This window comes from Oncorhynchus tshawytscha, linkage group LG11 (genome assembly GCF_018296145.1).
Source record: "Oncorhynchus tshawytscha isolate Ot180627B linkage group LG11, Otsh_v2.0, whole genome shotgun sequence".
Lineage (NCBI taxonomy): Eukaryota > Metazoa > Chordata > Actinopteri > Salmoniformes > Salmonidae > Oncorhynchus > Oncorhynchus tshawytscha.
Window position 1 is genome coordinate 19,349,584 of NC_056439.1, and position 13,504 is coordinate 19,363,087.

General features: G+C 43.9%; 2 protein-coding genes across 19 annotated transcripts in view; both read left to right on the forward strand.

The window, feature by feature from the left end:
• The window catches only part of LOC112261561 (gephyrin), a 117,949-nt gene extending 107,764 nt beyond the window's left edge, over nucleotides 1-10,185 (forward strand). For 10 of the 16 annotated variants that reach the window (XM_042329881.1, XM_042329884.1, XM_042329885.1 and 7 more), the window contains 13 exons: nucleotides 1,545-1,637; nucleotides 1,897-1,952; nucleotides 2,423-2,542; nucleotides 2,796-2,854; nucleotides 3,031-3,184; nucleotides 3,418-3,539; nucleotides 3,723-3,810; nucleotides 4,366-4,439; nucleotides 4,597-4,661; nucleotides 5,483-5,578; nucleotides 6,587-6,690; nucleotides 8,001-8,097; nucleotides 8,270-10,185. In XM_042329881.1, coding sequence (XP_042185815.1) covers nucleotides 1,545-1,637; nucleotides 1,897-1,952; nucleotides 2,423-2,542; nucleotides 2,796-2,854; nucleotides 3,031-3,184; nucleotides 3,418-3,539; nucleotides 3,723-3,810; nucleotides 4,366-4,439; nucleotides 4,597-4,661; nucleotides 5,483-5,578; nucleotides 6,587-6,690; nucleotides 8,001-8,097; nucleotides 8,270-8,403 — 1,262 coding nt within the window. In that variant the 3' untranslated portion in view covers nucleotides 8,404-10,185. The remainder of the gene's footprint in view (nucleotides 1-1,544; nucleotides 1,638-1,896; nucleotides 1,953-2,422; nucleotides 2,543-2,795; nucleotides 2,855-3,030; nucleotides 3,185-3,417; nucleotides 3,540-3,722; nucleotides 3,811-4,365; nucleotides 4,440-4,596; nucleotides 4,662-5,482; nucleotides 5,579-6,586; nucleotides 6,691-8,000; nucleotides 8,098-8,269) is intronic. The other 6 variants (XM_042329886.1, XM_042329890.1, XM_042329895.1 and 3 more) reach the window with 1 other exon arrangement.
• A 325-nt stretch (nucleotides 10,186-10,510) lies between these two features.
• The window catches only part of LOC112261563 (protein PALS1), a 54,423-nt gene continuing 51,429 nt past the window's right edge, over nucleotides 10,511-13,504 (forward strand). For all 3 annotated transcript variants that reach the window (XM_024436996.2, XM_024436997.2, XM_024436998.2), the window contains exon 1: nucleotides 10,511-10,685. The gene's annotated coding sequence lies outside the window, so the exon portion shown is untranslated. The remainder of the gene's footprint in view (nucleotides 10,686-13,504) is intronic.

A 13,504-nucleotide genomic window follows, 5' to 3' on the forward strand; every position in this document is an offset into this window, starting at 1 on the left:
CTATTTCTCTCTCTCTCTCTCTCTCTCTATTTCTCTCTCACGCTCTCTCTCTCTCTCGCTATTTTTCTCTTCTCTCTCTCTCTCTCTCTCGCTATTTCTCTCTCTATTTCTCTCTCTCTCGCTCTTTCTCTCTCTCGCTATTCTCTCTCTCTCTCTCTCTCTCTATTTCTCTCTCTCTACGCTCTCTCTCTCTCTCGCTATTTCTCTCTCTCTCTCTCTCTCGCTATTTCTCTCGCTATTTCTCTCTCTCTCTCTCTCTCGCTATTTCTCTCTCTCTTCGCGCTATTTTCTCTCTCTCTCTCGCGCTATTTCTCTCTCGCTATTTTCTCTCTCTCTCTCTCTCGCTATTTCTCTCTCTCTCTCGCTATTTCTCTCTTTCTCTCTCTCTTGCTATTTCTCTCTCTCTCTCTCTCGCTATTTCTCTCTCTCTCCCTATTTCTATTTCTCTCTCTCTCCGCTATTTCTCTCTCTCGCGCTATTTCTCTCTCTCTCTCGCGTGCTATTTCTCTCTCTCGCTATTTCTCTCTCTCTCTATCTCTCTATTTCTCTCTCTCTCTCGCTATTTCTCTCTCTCTCTCTCTCGCTATTTCTCTCTCTCTCTCTCTCGCTATTTCTCTCTCTCTCTCTCTCGCTATTTCTCTCTCTCTCGCTATTTTCTCTCTCTCTCTCTCTCTCGCTATTTCTCTCTCTCTCTCTCTCTCGCTATTTCTCTCTCTATCTCTTGCGCTATTTCTCTCTCTCTCTCGCTCTATTTCTCTCTCTCTCTCCGCTATTTCTCTCTCTCTCTCTCGCGCTATTTCTCTCTCTCTCTCTCGCGCTATTTCTCTCTTTCTCGCATCTCTCTTTTGCACTCTCTATTTCTTTCTCTCGCTCTCGCTATTTCTCTCTCTCGCTATTTCTCTCTCTCTCTCTTTCTCTCTCTCGCGCTATTTCTCTCTCTCTCTCTCTCTCTCGCTATTTCTCTCTCTCTCGCTATTTCTCTCTCTCTGTATTTCTCTATTTCTTGCTATTTCTCTTATGTGCTGAGAGTGAGTTCTCCGCTCTCTCCACGGAGGAGAGTGTGTGCATGTGTGGCTGTAATTCGTAGCTCCGCTGCGTCAGCGTTAGCTAGCGTCACAGTGTAACACTTGGCTCCCCCAGCCTTCTCTTTCCCTCTCTCTCACACGCTCGCGCACACACACATCTAGCAAGGGTTTCATGTGATGTAGGCTTATCTGTGTGTCTCGATTTTTGTTTTTCTTCACAACACCTACTCAACACTCTGTCTTGTCCTACCAGCATCTGTCTCTGTGCTGTTGTCAACAGGTTGTGTGGCAGCATGGTTATATGTGTTCTCTGGCCCATCCTCACTGCACTGCATACACACACACAAGCATTAACCAAAACATAGAGGGACACAGCCTACCCCGCCAGCATGCATATCACACCTTGTGTACTCTCCTCCAATTGATGTGTGAAATGACAAACTTGTTTCTCTTCTCTCTCTTTCCCATCCTACCTTTTCTCCTATTTCCACTCCACTGCACTTTGCTCTACTGTTGTAGATGGGATGGGTCGAGTCTTGGCGCAGGACGTTTACGCCAAAGACAACCTGCCTCCGTTCCCTGCGTCAGTCAAAGATGGCTATGCCGTGCGAGGTGAGACGCCGGGACGAGTGGGTGTACAGTGCAGTAGTTTTGAGAGATTGCAAACGCTAGACTTTAATGCTTGTTTTTGTGTCTTTTGACCATTGCACCCTTTTCAGCTATTTATGTCTCACATTTCTCTCGCTCTCTCCTGCTATCGCTTTCCCCATCCCTCCCGCCCCCTCTCTCTCTCTCTCTCTCTTCCTCTCTCTCTTCCTCTCTCTCTTCCTCTCTCTCTTCCTCTCTCTCTTCCTCTCTCTCTTCCTCTCAGCGGCTGATGGTCCTGGAGATCGCTTCATTATTGGAGAGTCACAGGCAGGACAGCAGGTGAGGTCCTTTACAGTTTGTGAGCCCTGATATTCTGCTCTCTTGCCTTTTCCTACCTCTGTGTGAGTCCGTGTATTTCCATGGGCTGTCCTGCAGCGTGGAGTTCCACAGGTCACTGGCTCAGCTGTGATTACAAGACTCCATAGAGACAGACCATGTCCTCTCTCTACCTCTACACAGAGTTATATCGGGCTCTACTCTACACACAGACCCTGTCTCTGCAACGCTCCGCTCGGCTTTCTTACAATTGTCACACGGCCTCCATTATGGAGCCTCGTGTTCAAGAGTTGCTCAAGTGCGTCTTGTGAAAAATGGCGTACAGTAGATTTGATTTTTCCCAATTGAAATGTTAACACTACTCCATGCCGGCAGTTATAATGCATAATTATGCCACTATAATGCCTTCAAATTCTAGCCATAAGCATGTTTAACACCTTTTTATAATGTCCAACTTGTGTGTGTCCCTATAGCCCACGCACACGGTGATGCCGGGTCAGGTGATGAGGGTGACAACGGGGGCTCCTATCCCCTGTGGGGCGGATGCTGTGGTGCAGGTGGAGGACACTGAACTGCTCCGAGAGTCTGAGGACGTGAGTCAACTTCCTGTCCCAATCTGAATTTTGTCACAACGAGCTTTACTGGAATACACTGTACAATAACATCCTCTCTCTTTCTCAACTCACTCCCCGTTTCCCTCAACACTCTCTCGTCTGTCTCCTGTACCTCCTCTCCACAAACTGACAGCTTTTCTATATTGTACATACACTTACTCGTCTGCCACAATCCTCTTCGTTACAATATACTCGACTGTATTTTCTTCACTAAACCTGTATGTCGTTGCAGGGCACAGAAGAGCTGGAGGTGCGGATATTGGTACAGGCACGCCCTGGACAGGACATCAGGTGAGCGAGAGGTTTTGGGTTGTACCAATCAGGACTGGTGGGGTCAATTCCATTTAAATCCAGTCAATTCAGGAAGTAAACTGAAATTCCAATTTTCCTGAATGCTGTTCTGTATCAGTACTATACCACACAGCCAGTATGTCTGAGTGCCAGCCCTCTGTCTCCCCTCCCTCCAGGCCTATAGGTCATGATATAAAGCGTGGGGAGTGTGTCCTGTCCAAGGGAACCCACATGGGCCCCTCTGAGATAGGCCTGCTGGCCACCGTAGGAGTCACTGAGGTGGAAGTGCAAAAATTCCCCGTGGTGGCTGTCATGTCCACTGGCAACGAGGTGAGTGCAAGCTCGCATGCATGCACACACGTTTTTGCCTTCTCTCATGGTGTCTTTAATACCTGGGTTTGAGGTTAGAGAGGCGGGCAACAGATTTCTGGGTGGAATCCCAGGTCTGATGGGAAGATCTTGCAGGATGTGAGATCGTCTATCACAATGGATAATAAAGGTGTGTGTGTGTGTGTGTGTGTGTGTGTGTGTGTGTGTGTGTGTGTGTGTGTGTGTGTGTGTAGCTGTTGAACCCAGAGGATGACCTGCACCCAGGGAAGATCCGGGACAGTAACAGATCTACACTGCTGGCCACCATTCAGGAGCACGGATATCCTACCATCAACCTGGGCATCGTCGGAGACAAGTCAGTGAACATAACCCTCAATAACTATAGGCTTGTCTACCCTCCTAGAAAACATTGGGCCGGTGGACACACATTACTCCTCGTCCAGGACTAAATCTGTGTCTGCAGAACTGTAGATAGATAGATATATATATATACAATCAGAAAGATAGGAGGGTCTAAACTATGACCGTTCCCCTACAGCCCAGACGACCTCCTCAATGCCCTGAACGAGGGCATTAGCCGTGCTGATGTCATCATCACCTCAGGGGGCGTGTCCATGGGAGAGAAGGTAAGATCCAAACAAAATGAAATGTTAATTAAAAATAAATAAAAAAAGAGAGAGAGAGAAGGGGATGAGAGGTGGGGCAGCGAGAGGTCACTGTGTGTTTGTGAGAGCGAAATCAATTCCATCGTGGCTAGATAGTAGGGGCTGGAACTCATTTTGGAATTCGCCACAACAGTTTGTTTTCTATGTTGAACCTCGCGTACTGTCCAACTCATGCACTCTGCTGCCATCTGTTGTTCTGACCCAGCTGTTACTCCTTAGTGATGAACCTGCTGGTTAGGCTGACCTTTTGTATGTTTACTGCTTAGCTGAGTTCTCTGCTTCCCTCTTTGGGTTTTCTGCTCCAATTACTTCTGTGATTGGATCACACATTTTACACTTCACCATCTGTCAGAGACCGGCAGACATGTTAGAGATGCACAAAGTTTCCATTCGATGTTCAACCTCTCGCCCATGTATTCTTTGCGATATCAGAATCGACTCAGGGAAACTTTATCGGGCATGAAATACACTGTAAATACAATATAATATCATAGAATGTATCTCTCTGTGTTTCAGGACTACTTGAAGCAGGTGCTGGACATTGACCTCCATGCCCAGATCCACTTTGGACGGGTCTTTATGAAGCCAGGGTGAGACGTGATGGGGATTTTTTGTACAAAATTTAAATAGAAAATACATTTTGGTACCAAAGTTTATGCCTTCTTAATTCATGAAGTGAGGCTGGTTTAGAAGAGATGGATAGTCAGTCATGAAGGTCTCACTGAGTTTGTCTTCTCTCCTCTTTAGTCTTCCCACCACGTTCGCCACTGTAGACATTGACGGGGCACGGAAACTGATATTTGCTCTACCAGGTACTTCATACTGAGATCTGCATGTCATGTGTACCGTGCGTGTGTGCAGTATTTTGTGTGTGTTTTTTTTTTGTGTGGTATAAATGTCGTTGTTGAGTCTCAGGACTGGCAGGGGACCGCTTGGTCTTGACTGAGATCTCAGGCACTCGTCTGTGTCTCTGCTCTGAGTCCAAAACATTTACCAACCAAATATGTTTCCTTGAGGGGGAAACATGTTATATTAATGCAGCAGCATGCCCTCAGACAGAGGTAATGTTCCTCTTTAAGCACACTCCCTGTTCAGTTTCCACAGCATCCTGGAACCCTTCCAACCCACAGCAGCCATTTCTTTTTTTCCTCTCCGATTTGACCATTTTCATTTTAGTAAATGAGTTGTAATTAGTATTAGAACTATGTTTGCGTGAGGGAATGTCTGTGTTTGTATTTTTATATCAGCCCTCCAAAACCGTGCTCCTGTGTTTTTATCTCAGACCCACACAGCCCAAAAAACTCAAACCACAGCCAGCCCTGACCCCCATCCAACCAAACCTGAAATTTGACCCACCCAACCAACCAAAGTGCCCTACCTCCTCTCTTACTCAAGCCTGCTGACAACAGCCTCTTGTCCCTCTACTTTCCTAGCATTTGACCTGGCCCCTCCACACCTCTTCAAAGGCCCCAGCCCTGGACCCCTTAGTCCCTTGCCCAGGCCCCCTGCTTCTGCCCGTCCTATTGCCAACCTGCCCCAGCCCCCCTGCCTTGTCTCTGCCCGTCCTACATATGACCGGAGGGCTAGTCTGTGGCTGTGGTGACCGCCACTCTTTTTATATTCCCCCTTTAAGGTAATTTCACCTTCAGAGACACAGGCGCCATTCGCATCGACCCTGTGCCCGACAGTGAGGCAAGCAGGGTGCCCGTGCCACCGCCCCCGCGCGGAAGTAGGTGCTACCAACCTGGTCGACCATACTGTACCGTTCAGTGTGCTGCTCTCTACCTGAAAGCAAGCTTACTTCAACTGAGCTCAGAAAACGGAATTTAAACTGAAAATGGGAAATGTGTTTTTTCTTTAAGAGTGCTTAACTGAAACTCGACCCAACTCAAATGATATGGGCTTCAAATTTTCAAAAAAAATGCTAACTTTTTATCAGGCCAAATGGATAAATTTTATTTTTGTCTCCCAGACTTTGGGCATGTTTGGGGGCGTTTTTGTCTGTTTTTTTATTGGTGATTAAACTAAACAAGATCACTACACCTTTTAGTGAACCCAAACTTGAATCTTAACAAAAGATAAAATAAACTTTAGTTTTTCTTTACTTATGTGATTTTTCTGTTCTGTTTTCTGAGAGAGAAATATTGTTTTGTTTCTTTAACGTTTCTGTGGCGTTGCTGTTGGTTCTGTCGCTCCTCGTTTTGTTTCTCTGTGTGTCCCCGAGCCCCTGCCCCTGTGAGTATCTATCCCATGATTCCATGCTGTTGCTTGTTGTTGTGATTTGAGAGCGCCGCTCACCCTCTCCACCTGCTATTGCTACCCCTCACCTCTGCTTGTTGGTGTAAAGAAACAGCACTCACAAACTTGTCCCACTCTCCCCAAAGAGCTCTCACCCACCAGTCCCTCCTCTGTGAACACTTTCAAAGGCAGAAGCGTACATGTCTCACCTGTCTGCCTCCCCATCCCTCCAGCCCCAGCCCAGGTCCACAACCGCAGCCTGGGTCGTATACTGACAGGCCAGTGGGGTGAAGAAAACCACTGCCCTATGCACTGAGCCCTTGTCCTGTCCTACAGGGGCTACTAGCTGGAGCATGTCAACAACAACAATGTTCCTCAACCCCAACCCGTCCAAACCTTCCCAGGCCTATCCTGCCGTCTCCCTCCTCAGCCCTGAACAGTGGTAATGTCCCGTCCTTGTCTCCCTCTCATCCTCAGCACCTCTCTCTCTGTTGGTCAGGTAACCCAGTGTCTGCTGTCGTCACCTGTAACCTCTTTGTCATTCCTGCTCTGAGGAAGATGCAGGGGATCCTGGACCCTCGACCCACCATCATCAAAGCCAGGGTAGGTTAACAGCACTGGCTGTTATGGAGGGTTTCTGGACACTAGGTCGTAAAATACAGGTTAAGACAGTGTCATAATTAAAGGCAGTACGTTAAAAAATAAACACATTTATTGGAACAGCACTGTTGCTGATTCTAAACCATTAACATTGAAAACGTGATTAACGGTCGATAAATTAAAGTAAAAAAGTGGTTGTCGATCATTTGAAAAACATTTACAGTGCATTCAGAAAGTATTCAGACCCCTTGACTTTTTCCACATTGTTACGTTAAAGCCTTATTCTAAAATGGATATAATATTTTTTTCATTCATCAATCTACACACAATACCCCGTAATGACAAAGTGAAAACAGGCTTTTAGAAATGTTTGCAAATGTATTAAAAATAAAAACTGAAATACCTTATTTACATAAGTATTCAGACCCTTTGCAATGAGACTCGAAATTGAGCTCAGGTGCATCTCGTTTCCATTGATCATCCTTGAGACGTTTCTACAACTTGATTGGAGTCCACCTGTGGTAAATTAAATTGATTGGACATGATTTGGAATGGCACACACCTGTCTATATAAGATGCCACAGTTGACAGTGTATGTCAGCAAACCCAAGAAGACTCAAGGCTGTAAACGCTGCCAAAAGTGCTTCAACAAAGTACTGAGGAAAGGTTCTGAATACTTATGTAAATGTAATATTTTTTTTTTTTTTTTTTTGCAAACATTTCTATGAACATGTTTTGCTTTGTCATTATGGGGTATTGTGTGTAAATTGGTGGGGGGGGACGATTTAATCAATTTTAGAATAAGGCTGTAACGTAACAAAATGTGGGAGCAGTCAAGTGGTCTGAATACTTTCCACTATGCACTGTAAATGAATAGAATGGCAGTAAAACAGTTATCCTATGTGTTTGCTGAATAGTTAGCTGAAATTCACTACAATTGTTTCTTTTTCACTTGATGGCAAACTTTCTGGACTGCTAACATTCACTTCCAGTCATTTTCACTGCGGCGCTAGTCCAATTAATGTATTTATTTTCTAACGCATCTGCATGGAATTATTACGTTGTCTTACGTTATTACGTTGTACTACCTAGTCTGGACACGGCTGAAATACAGGCACATAATGAAAAAGTGTGCCACCTTGCAGTCATGGTCCTTGGAGCCAGATATGCAGGTCCTGCGAGCTTGCTGCATAAGTTAGGGAGTTTGAGCGAGAGCTGGAGAGGGTTTTATACACACAGCAAATACGTTGGGGTTGAAAGTTGAGTGATGTCGTCATTCTGCGCCCTGCTCTCTCCTGTGTGTGTGCAAACAGCTGTCCTGCGATGTAAAGTTGGACCCTCGTCCAGAGTACCACCGCTGCATCCTGACATGGCACCACCAGGAGCCTCTGCCATGGGCACAGAGCACAGGTATTATCACATACTAAGTAAATACACAATAGTTTATCCTTGTCATTTTATTGACTCTCTGTTTCCCCACCCTCCTCTCCCCCACCCTCCTCTCCCCCTCTATCCCTTTCTTACCACCCTCTCCTTCTTTCTATCTCACTCTCTTTTTCTCACTCTTTCTCTCCTTCTACAGGAAATCAGATGAGTAGTCGACTGATGAGCATGAGAAGTGCCAACGGGCTGCTGATGTTGCCTCCTAAAACAGAGCAATACGTGGAGCTGCATAAAGGAGAGGTTGTGGATGTGATGGTCATAGGACGGCTATGATGATATCATCTTACAGGGACAGATAGATAGACAGGAAGAGGAAGTGGTGCATGTCCACATATCATAACTATTCTGTAATATGTAACGGCACAGCTAGTTTTTATTGATTTGGATAATAAAGTTGATCAAGTATAATTAATCACAAACACAAAATAAATGAGTACATACATTGATCATGAAAATATTAATTTGAAAAGATCATTGTATTTCAAAGACAAAATGTAATACCTTTAAAAAGTGGAGGGAAAAAATATATAAAACATAAGAGAATTATTCTGTAATATATTATATTATTATTATAAGTATCATGATTATTATGATAATTATTAATATTATATCATATTAAGCAACTCTTGTTTCTCTTTCATCCTTGCAATTGCTTTGTGTGTTCAACCCTAGACCTTATAGATAGATAGCAGTAGCATTTCAATAGGAAGCTGTAGGTGCTTAACAGGATTAAAAAAGAAAGCCTATTTTCTTATCTCACAAAAAGGTTCAAAATACATCTTCTTTTTTACAACGAAAACCCTTTTGAGATTGTCAGAAGTCCCCCTTGGTCTATGTTCTGATTCTCCACCCTTCTCCTAAAGTGTGCACTTGCACACTCCCAGTCATTTAAATGCATGAGTTTGGTGTAGGCATTGGCTGGAGGTAGTTTCCACCATTGCTAAATCCATGCAAGAAAGAAAACAGGAAAAGAGTGAAGAATCAGGATGTAACCTTGGTGCTCTGACTTGATAGGAGGAGTGCTTTCAGGGTCCTGAGGGTGCCTTTAGGTGACAGCTATCTTTACCTCCCTTTAGTATTCTTCTCTTCTATGCCACATTATATGGGCTTCATTATGCTTCATAATGGCTTCACACAGCTTTGCTTGTCGTTTATCTTGTGAGTCGTGTTTATGTGCGCAGTGCCAAAAGTGTCAGGCATCATGATGAGAACTGGGCCTGTATTTATAAAGTGGCTCTGAATAGGAGTGCTGATCAAGGATCAGGGCCCGTATCCACAAAGCATCTCTGTGTAGAAGTCCTGATCTAGGATCTGTCCATATAATCTTATTCATGATGATCTGAAATACAAAACAGATCCTAGATCAGAACTCCTGCTCTGGGATTCTAAGCATTTCGCCTCACCTGCTTTAACATCTGCTAATCTGTGTATGCGACAAATTAACTTTGATTTGATTTTTATTTTAGATGCTTTGTGGATGCAGGCCCAGTTCCCCCCGGTCTATATAATCTTATTAATTATGATATATAAAACTAAACTGATCCTAGATCAGCACTCCTACCCCTTTATGAATACATGCCTTAAAGGTGGAGGAAGGCAGCGGCCCCGCTTCGTCAGTCTAACCTCACCTGGTACTAAAGTCCCACCCAGAGATATGTATATCCTGGCTCTGGTCCCACCCTGTCCCCTGCCCTTCTACTCTACCAACACCCCGCTCTCCCCCACCCACACCCCTCCAGGACTGCTCACCTCACACACACTAGTACAGATAGGTGAGGGAACTGGGGTAGGGAGAGAACTTTATTTTATTTGTTTAATTTCAGAAGGAAGAAACAGCTTATTTAAAGTGCTGACTGCCTTTTTAACAACTATTAAAACAATGTACAGAAAATTAAATAAATAAAAAGAGTGATATTGTACAGATATTATGGTGACCAGCACTCCTAAAGAAATTAATGAAGCAATGAGGAGATATTGAACTCTGTACTATAAAAATTCTGTAACAATATTGATGAAGCTGATGAAAAATAAAAAATCCTTGATCATTATGTAAAACAATTAGTTCAGTCTCTTATTTATAAACGGACATGTCCTCTTGGAAATGTTTTAACTATTCTATGTTACGCTACATAGAGTACATAAAAGTATGTGTTTCTACAGCATTGGTCCTTAATTTGATTGCCCTGATTTCAGCAAAAAGCGTTGCAGAAAAACACTGAATTTTTTTACATTTCATTTACCCTCTTACTTTATAGATGTAAAGTCATCTATCATTGGATAGATGACTGACTGTGAGCAGCATTGACCAATCGCGAATATTGTTTCATGAATGTAACGTTACTTGTGGCGCTGTGGAGCAAATAGGATAGCTTTGACGTCTCAACCCTTGAGTTGGAAATGACTTCTAATAACGCAAGGCTACGGCGGGAGAGAGGGTTTCGACTGATATTGTGACACAAAGTTAGGAAAGTTGAGTCTTTCATCACTCAGTTGATACAAACACCAATGGAGGAACATTGGACACCTCAATGAAGGATATATTTTGCGGTTTAAAAGTGAGTAGTTCTCTTTGATTTCAAATGTATTTTGCTGGCATTGTTTGCAACAGGTTGCCAGGAAGCTAACGTTAGCTAGCATGCTAGCATTATCTAGCGCGAGCTTTTAAAGTTTATGCTACCTGGTAAACTAGCATAATAGAGCATTTCACATCAGGTTGAACTAAAGCTGTTGATATTTCAACTGTGTGGGTTAACAACAAAATAGTGTATTTTCTTGCGTAAAATGATCACCGAAATGTCCATGTCGCTTTTCATCCGAACCCATGTCACAGCGGAAATTGTCGCAATGCCAGGCTAGTTGGCTTAGAAGCTAGTAGAGCGGACTAGTATCTAGCCCAACCCATAGACATGTAATGATTCTAGCTATTTCTATGGCCCAACCTGTTGCGTGTGTGAAGTTTGGGTGCCTTTATTGATGCACTGTTTAAACAGGCATTTTGTTTACATCTTTTGAATAAGACAACGTTTTACATTAGAGTTCTGCTACTAGCTCGCAAGGTGGAATTCTACGTATGAAAAGGGCCCATGCGTCTCAAAATTCTGGTATTACAGCCTGGAGTCCGGACGCCAGGATTCGTGCCTTACAACCCAGTCACTACTGTATTATGTCTCAACGTTAGATTGAACCAGTTTACCAGTTCAGGACAGATGCATGATGTCGACAAAGGGGATGAGGAGTCTGTTTTTGACAGCAATGCAATACCGTCTGACCAGAGAGTCATCAATCTATCAGCACTGAAGTATGCTGTACCACTGAGGTTATGCCAGTATTGTGATCAATCGTTTCATTCAATGTTTGTCTGACCAAAGCGTCAGTGACTAATAAATGTATTTTTCGGTACATTACAGTATTATATGTACAGGTCACACCGAAAAGCGACACACAATGAATGGTATCAATGAAGCCCACATCCAGGTACTGTAGTTTTCTACTACCTTATCAATCAGACAGTGTCCGCACTGGTCACTTTTTACCTACAGCCTGAGACTTTCTTGGCTAAAAAGAACAGTTTCAGTCTTATCAGTTTACTTAATCACGTTCCTCCAGTCAGCTGACAGTGTTATGCTATTCGCAGTTAAGGCCAATTTTTTTAAATTATTATTTTTAACATTTTCTTTAGGTGGTCTGCCTCCAATCACACCTAAAATAGCCAGGAAGGACCCTACCCACCTTGCTTATCAACACCTTTGAAAGTGGTTGGTTTTCCCTGAAGTGTAGACTTTACCGTGAAATGCTTACTTACAAGCCCTTAACCAACCATGCAGTTCAAAGAAGAACAACATATTTACCAAGTAGGCTAAAATAAAAAGGCTATAAACAGGGGGCACCGGTACGGAGTCAGTGTGCAGGGGTACAGGCTAGTTGAGGTAATCTGTACTTGTATTTTGAGGCAAAGTGACTATGCATAGGTAACAAACAGTGAGTAGCAGCTGTGTACAAAGAGGGGGAGGTCAATGTAAGTTGTCTGGTGGTGATTATTATGAATTGTTCAATAGGGTCTCAATTCTAAAATTCGCCTGTGCTATCATTTCTGATGATAAGCTACCGAATGCATAATAGCCAAGAGTGTTCCCTTTTATTTTGACATGAAGGTATTCAGCTACCTGTATCTCTGAAACTTCCCCTCATTCATCAACAGCCGGGTGAGCCTAATCAAAATGGACTCCCAACTATTATGACTTCTGCTTTCTAATACACTTTCAGAATGAGTTAATAATCAAAAATTATTTGCAAGAGGTTGGCCCTGAAGACACTTTACTCATAGTCTATCTAGCCTATAGCTTTTGAAAATGTTGTAAACATAACGGTTGTACATGGAGCTCTTGCGACTTTCACAAATTCAGACCTTTAGGGACACATGCAAAGTGGTCATTCTGGTCAACTATGCCCAGCAACAGCAAGTCAGTCGAAAATGATGTTTGCTACTAGGCCTTCTGCCAGGACTGGACTCCTTGGCTTATGGGCTACATTTGTAGATTAGACTTGCTGCTTGGATCTCTCTGACTCTGTATCAGTTTCAGTGATAGCCAGGGAGAGGGAAAATTAAAGTGCTAATGCTTCTCCCTGTCGAGTCATGTTACCTAGCTAGCAACGCTGATCTGAGGAACTTCCTGGAAGTGTGTGTGTCCAGTGTCCAGCCAGTCTCTCCTATGTAGCTGATGTAATGGCATCACCTTATAGGTACAGTAGATCTTCTGCGAACAAAGAGCTAGGCTGTATCATGTCTTTTTCTCTTGTCATTTATCCTACTTGTTTATTGCGTGAGGAAGCTCATAGCAGCCTACTTTCACATTTGATTTGAAACACACACAATAGCGAGGTGAGGACTGTTGAGCACGTCTGCAGTGATCAGGGCCTGCTCCGGGAGGGACTGGACCCAGGCCAGGAACACACAGTAACTCAGTGTTCTCTCTGACCTGTTTGTGTCCCCCAGGAATTCTCAATCTGTCGCTCACTCACTGTGAGGGGAATCACTGTCCCCCACCAGCCCCCGCCCCTGCTGTCCGCTGTTAATTTAGCCCCTGCGTGCTTTTACTGCTCTCCTCTATTCAGACCTCGCTTCAAGATGGTGCTGAAGACCCTTCAAGAATAGCATAGCACCCCCTAGAAAGATTTTATTACTACATGTACACAATATATTACAAGCACTCCTATGCATTGACCAAGCGACCCCAGGTTTGTTTCAGAATAACTTATTGTTCCCACTTACTGGCTAGAATTTAGAATCGGCTCTGTCTGACCTTTTCAACCAGGGGGGCATTTGTTTGTCCACTCACAGTCATGGTTGACTAGACAGAGACAGAAGCTGTGTTTG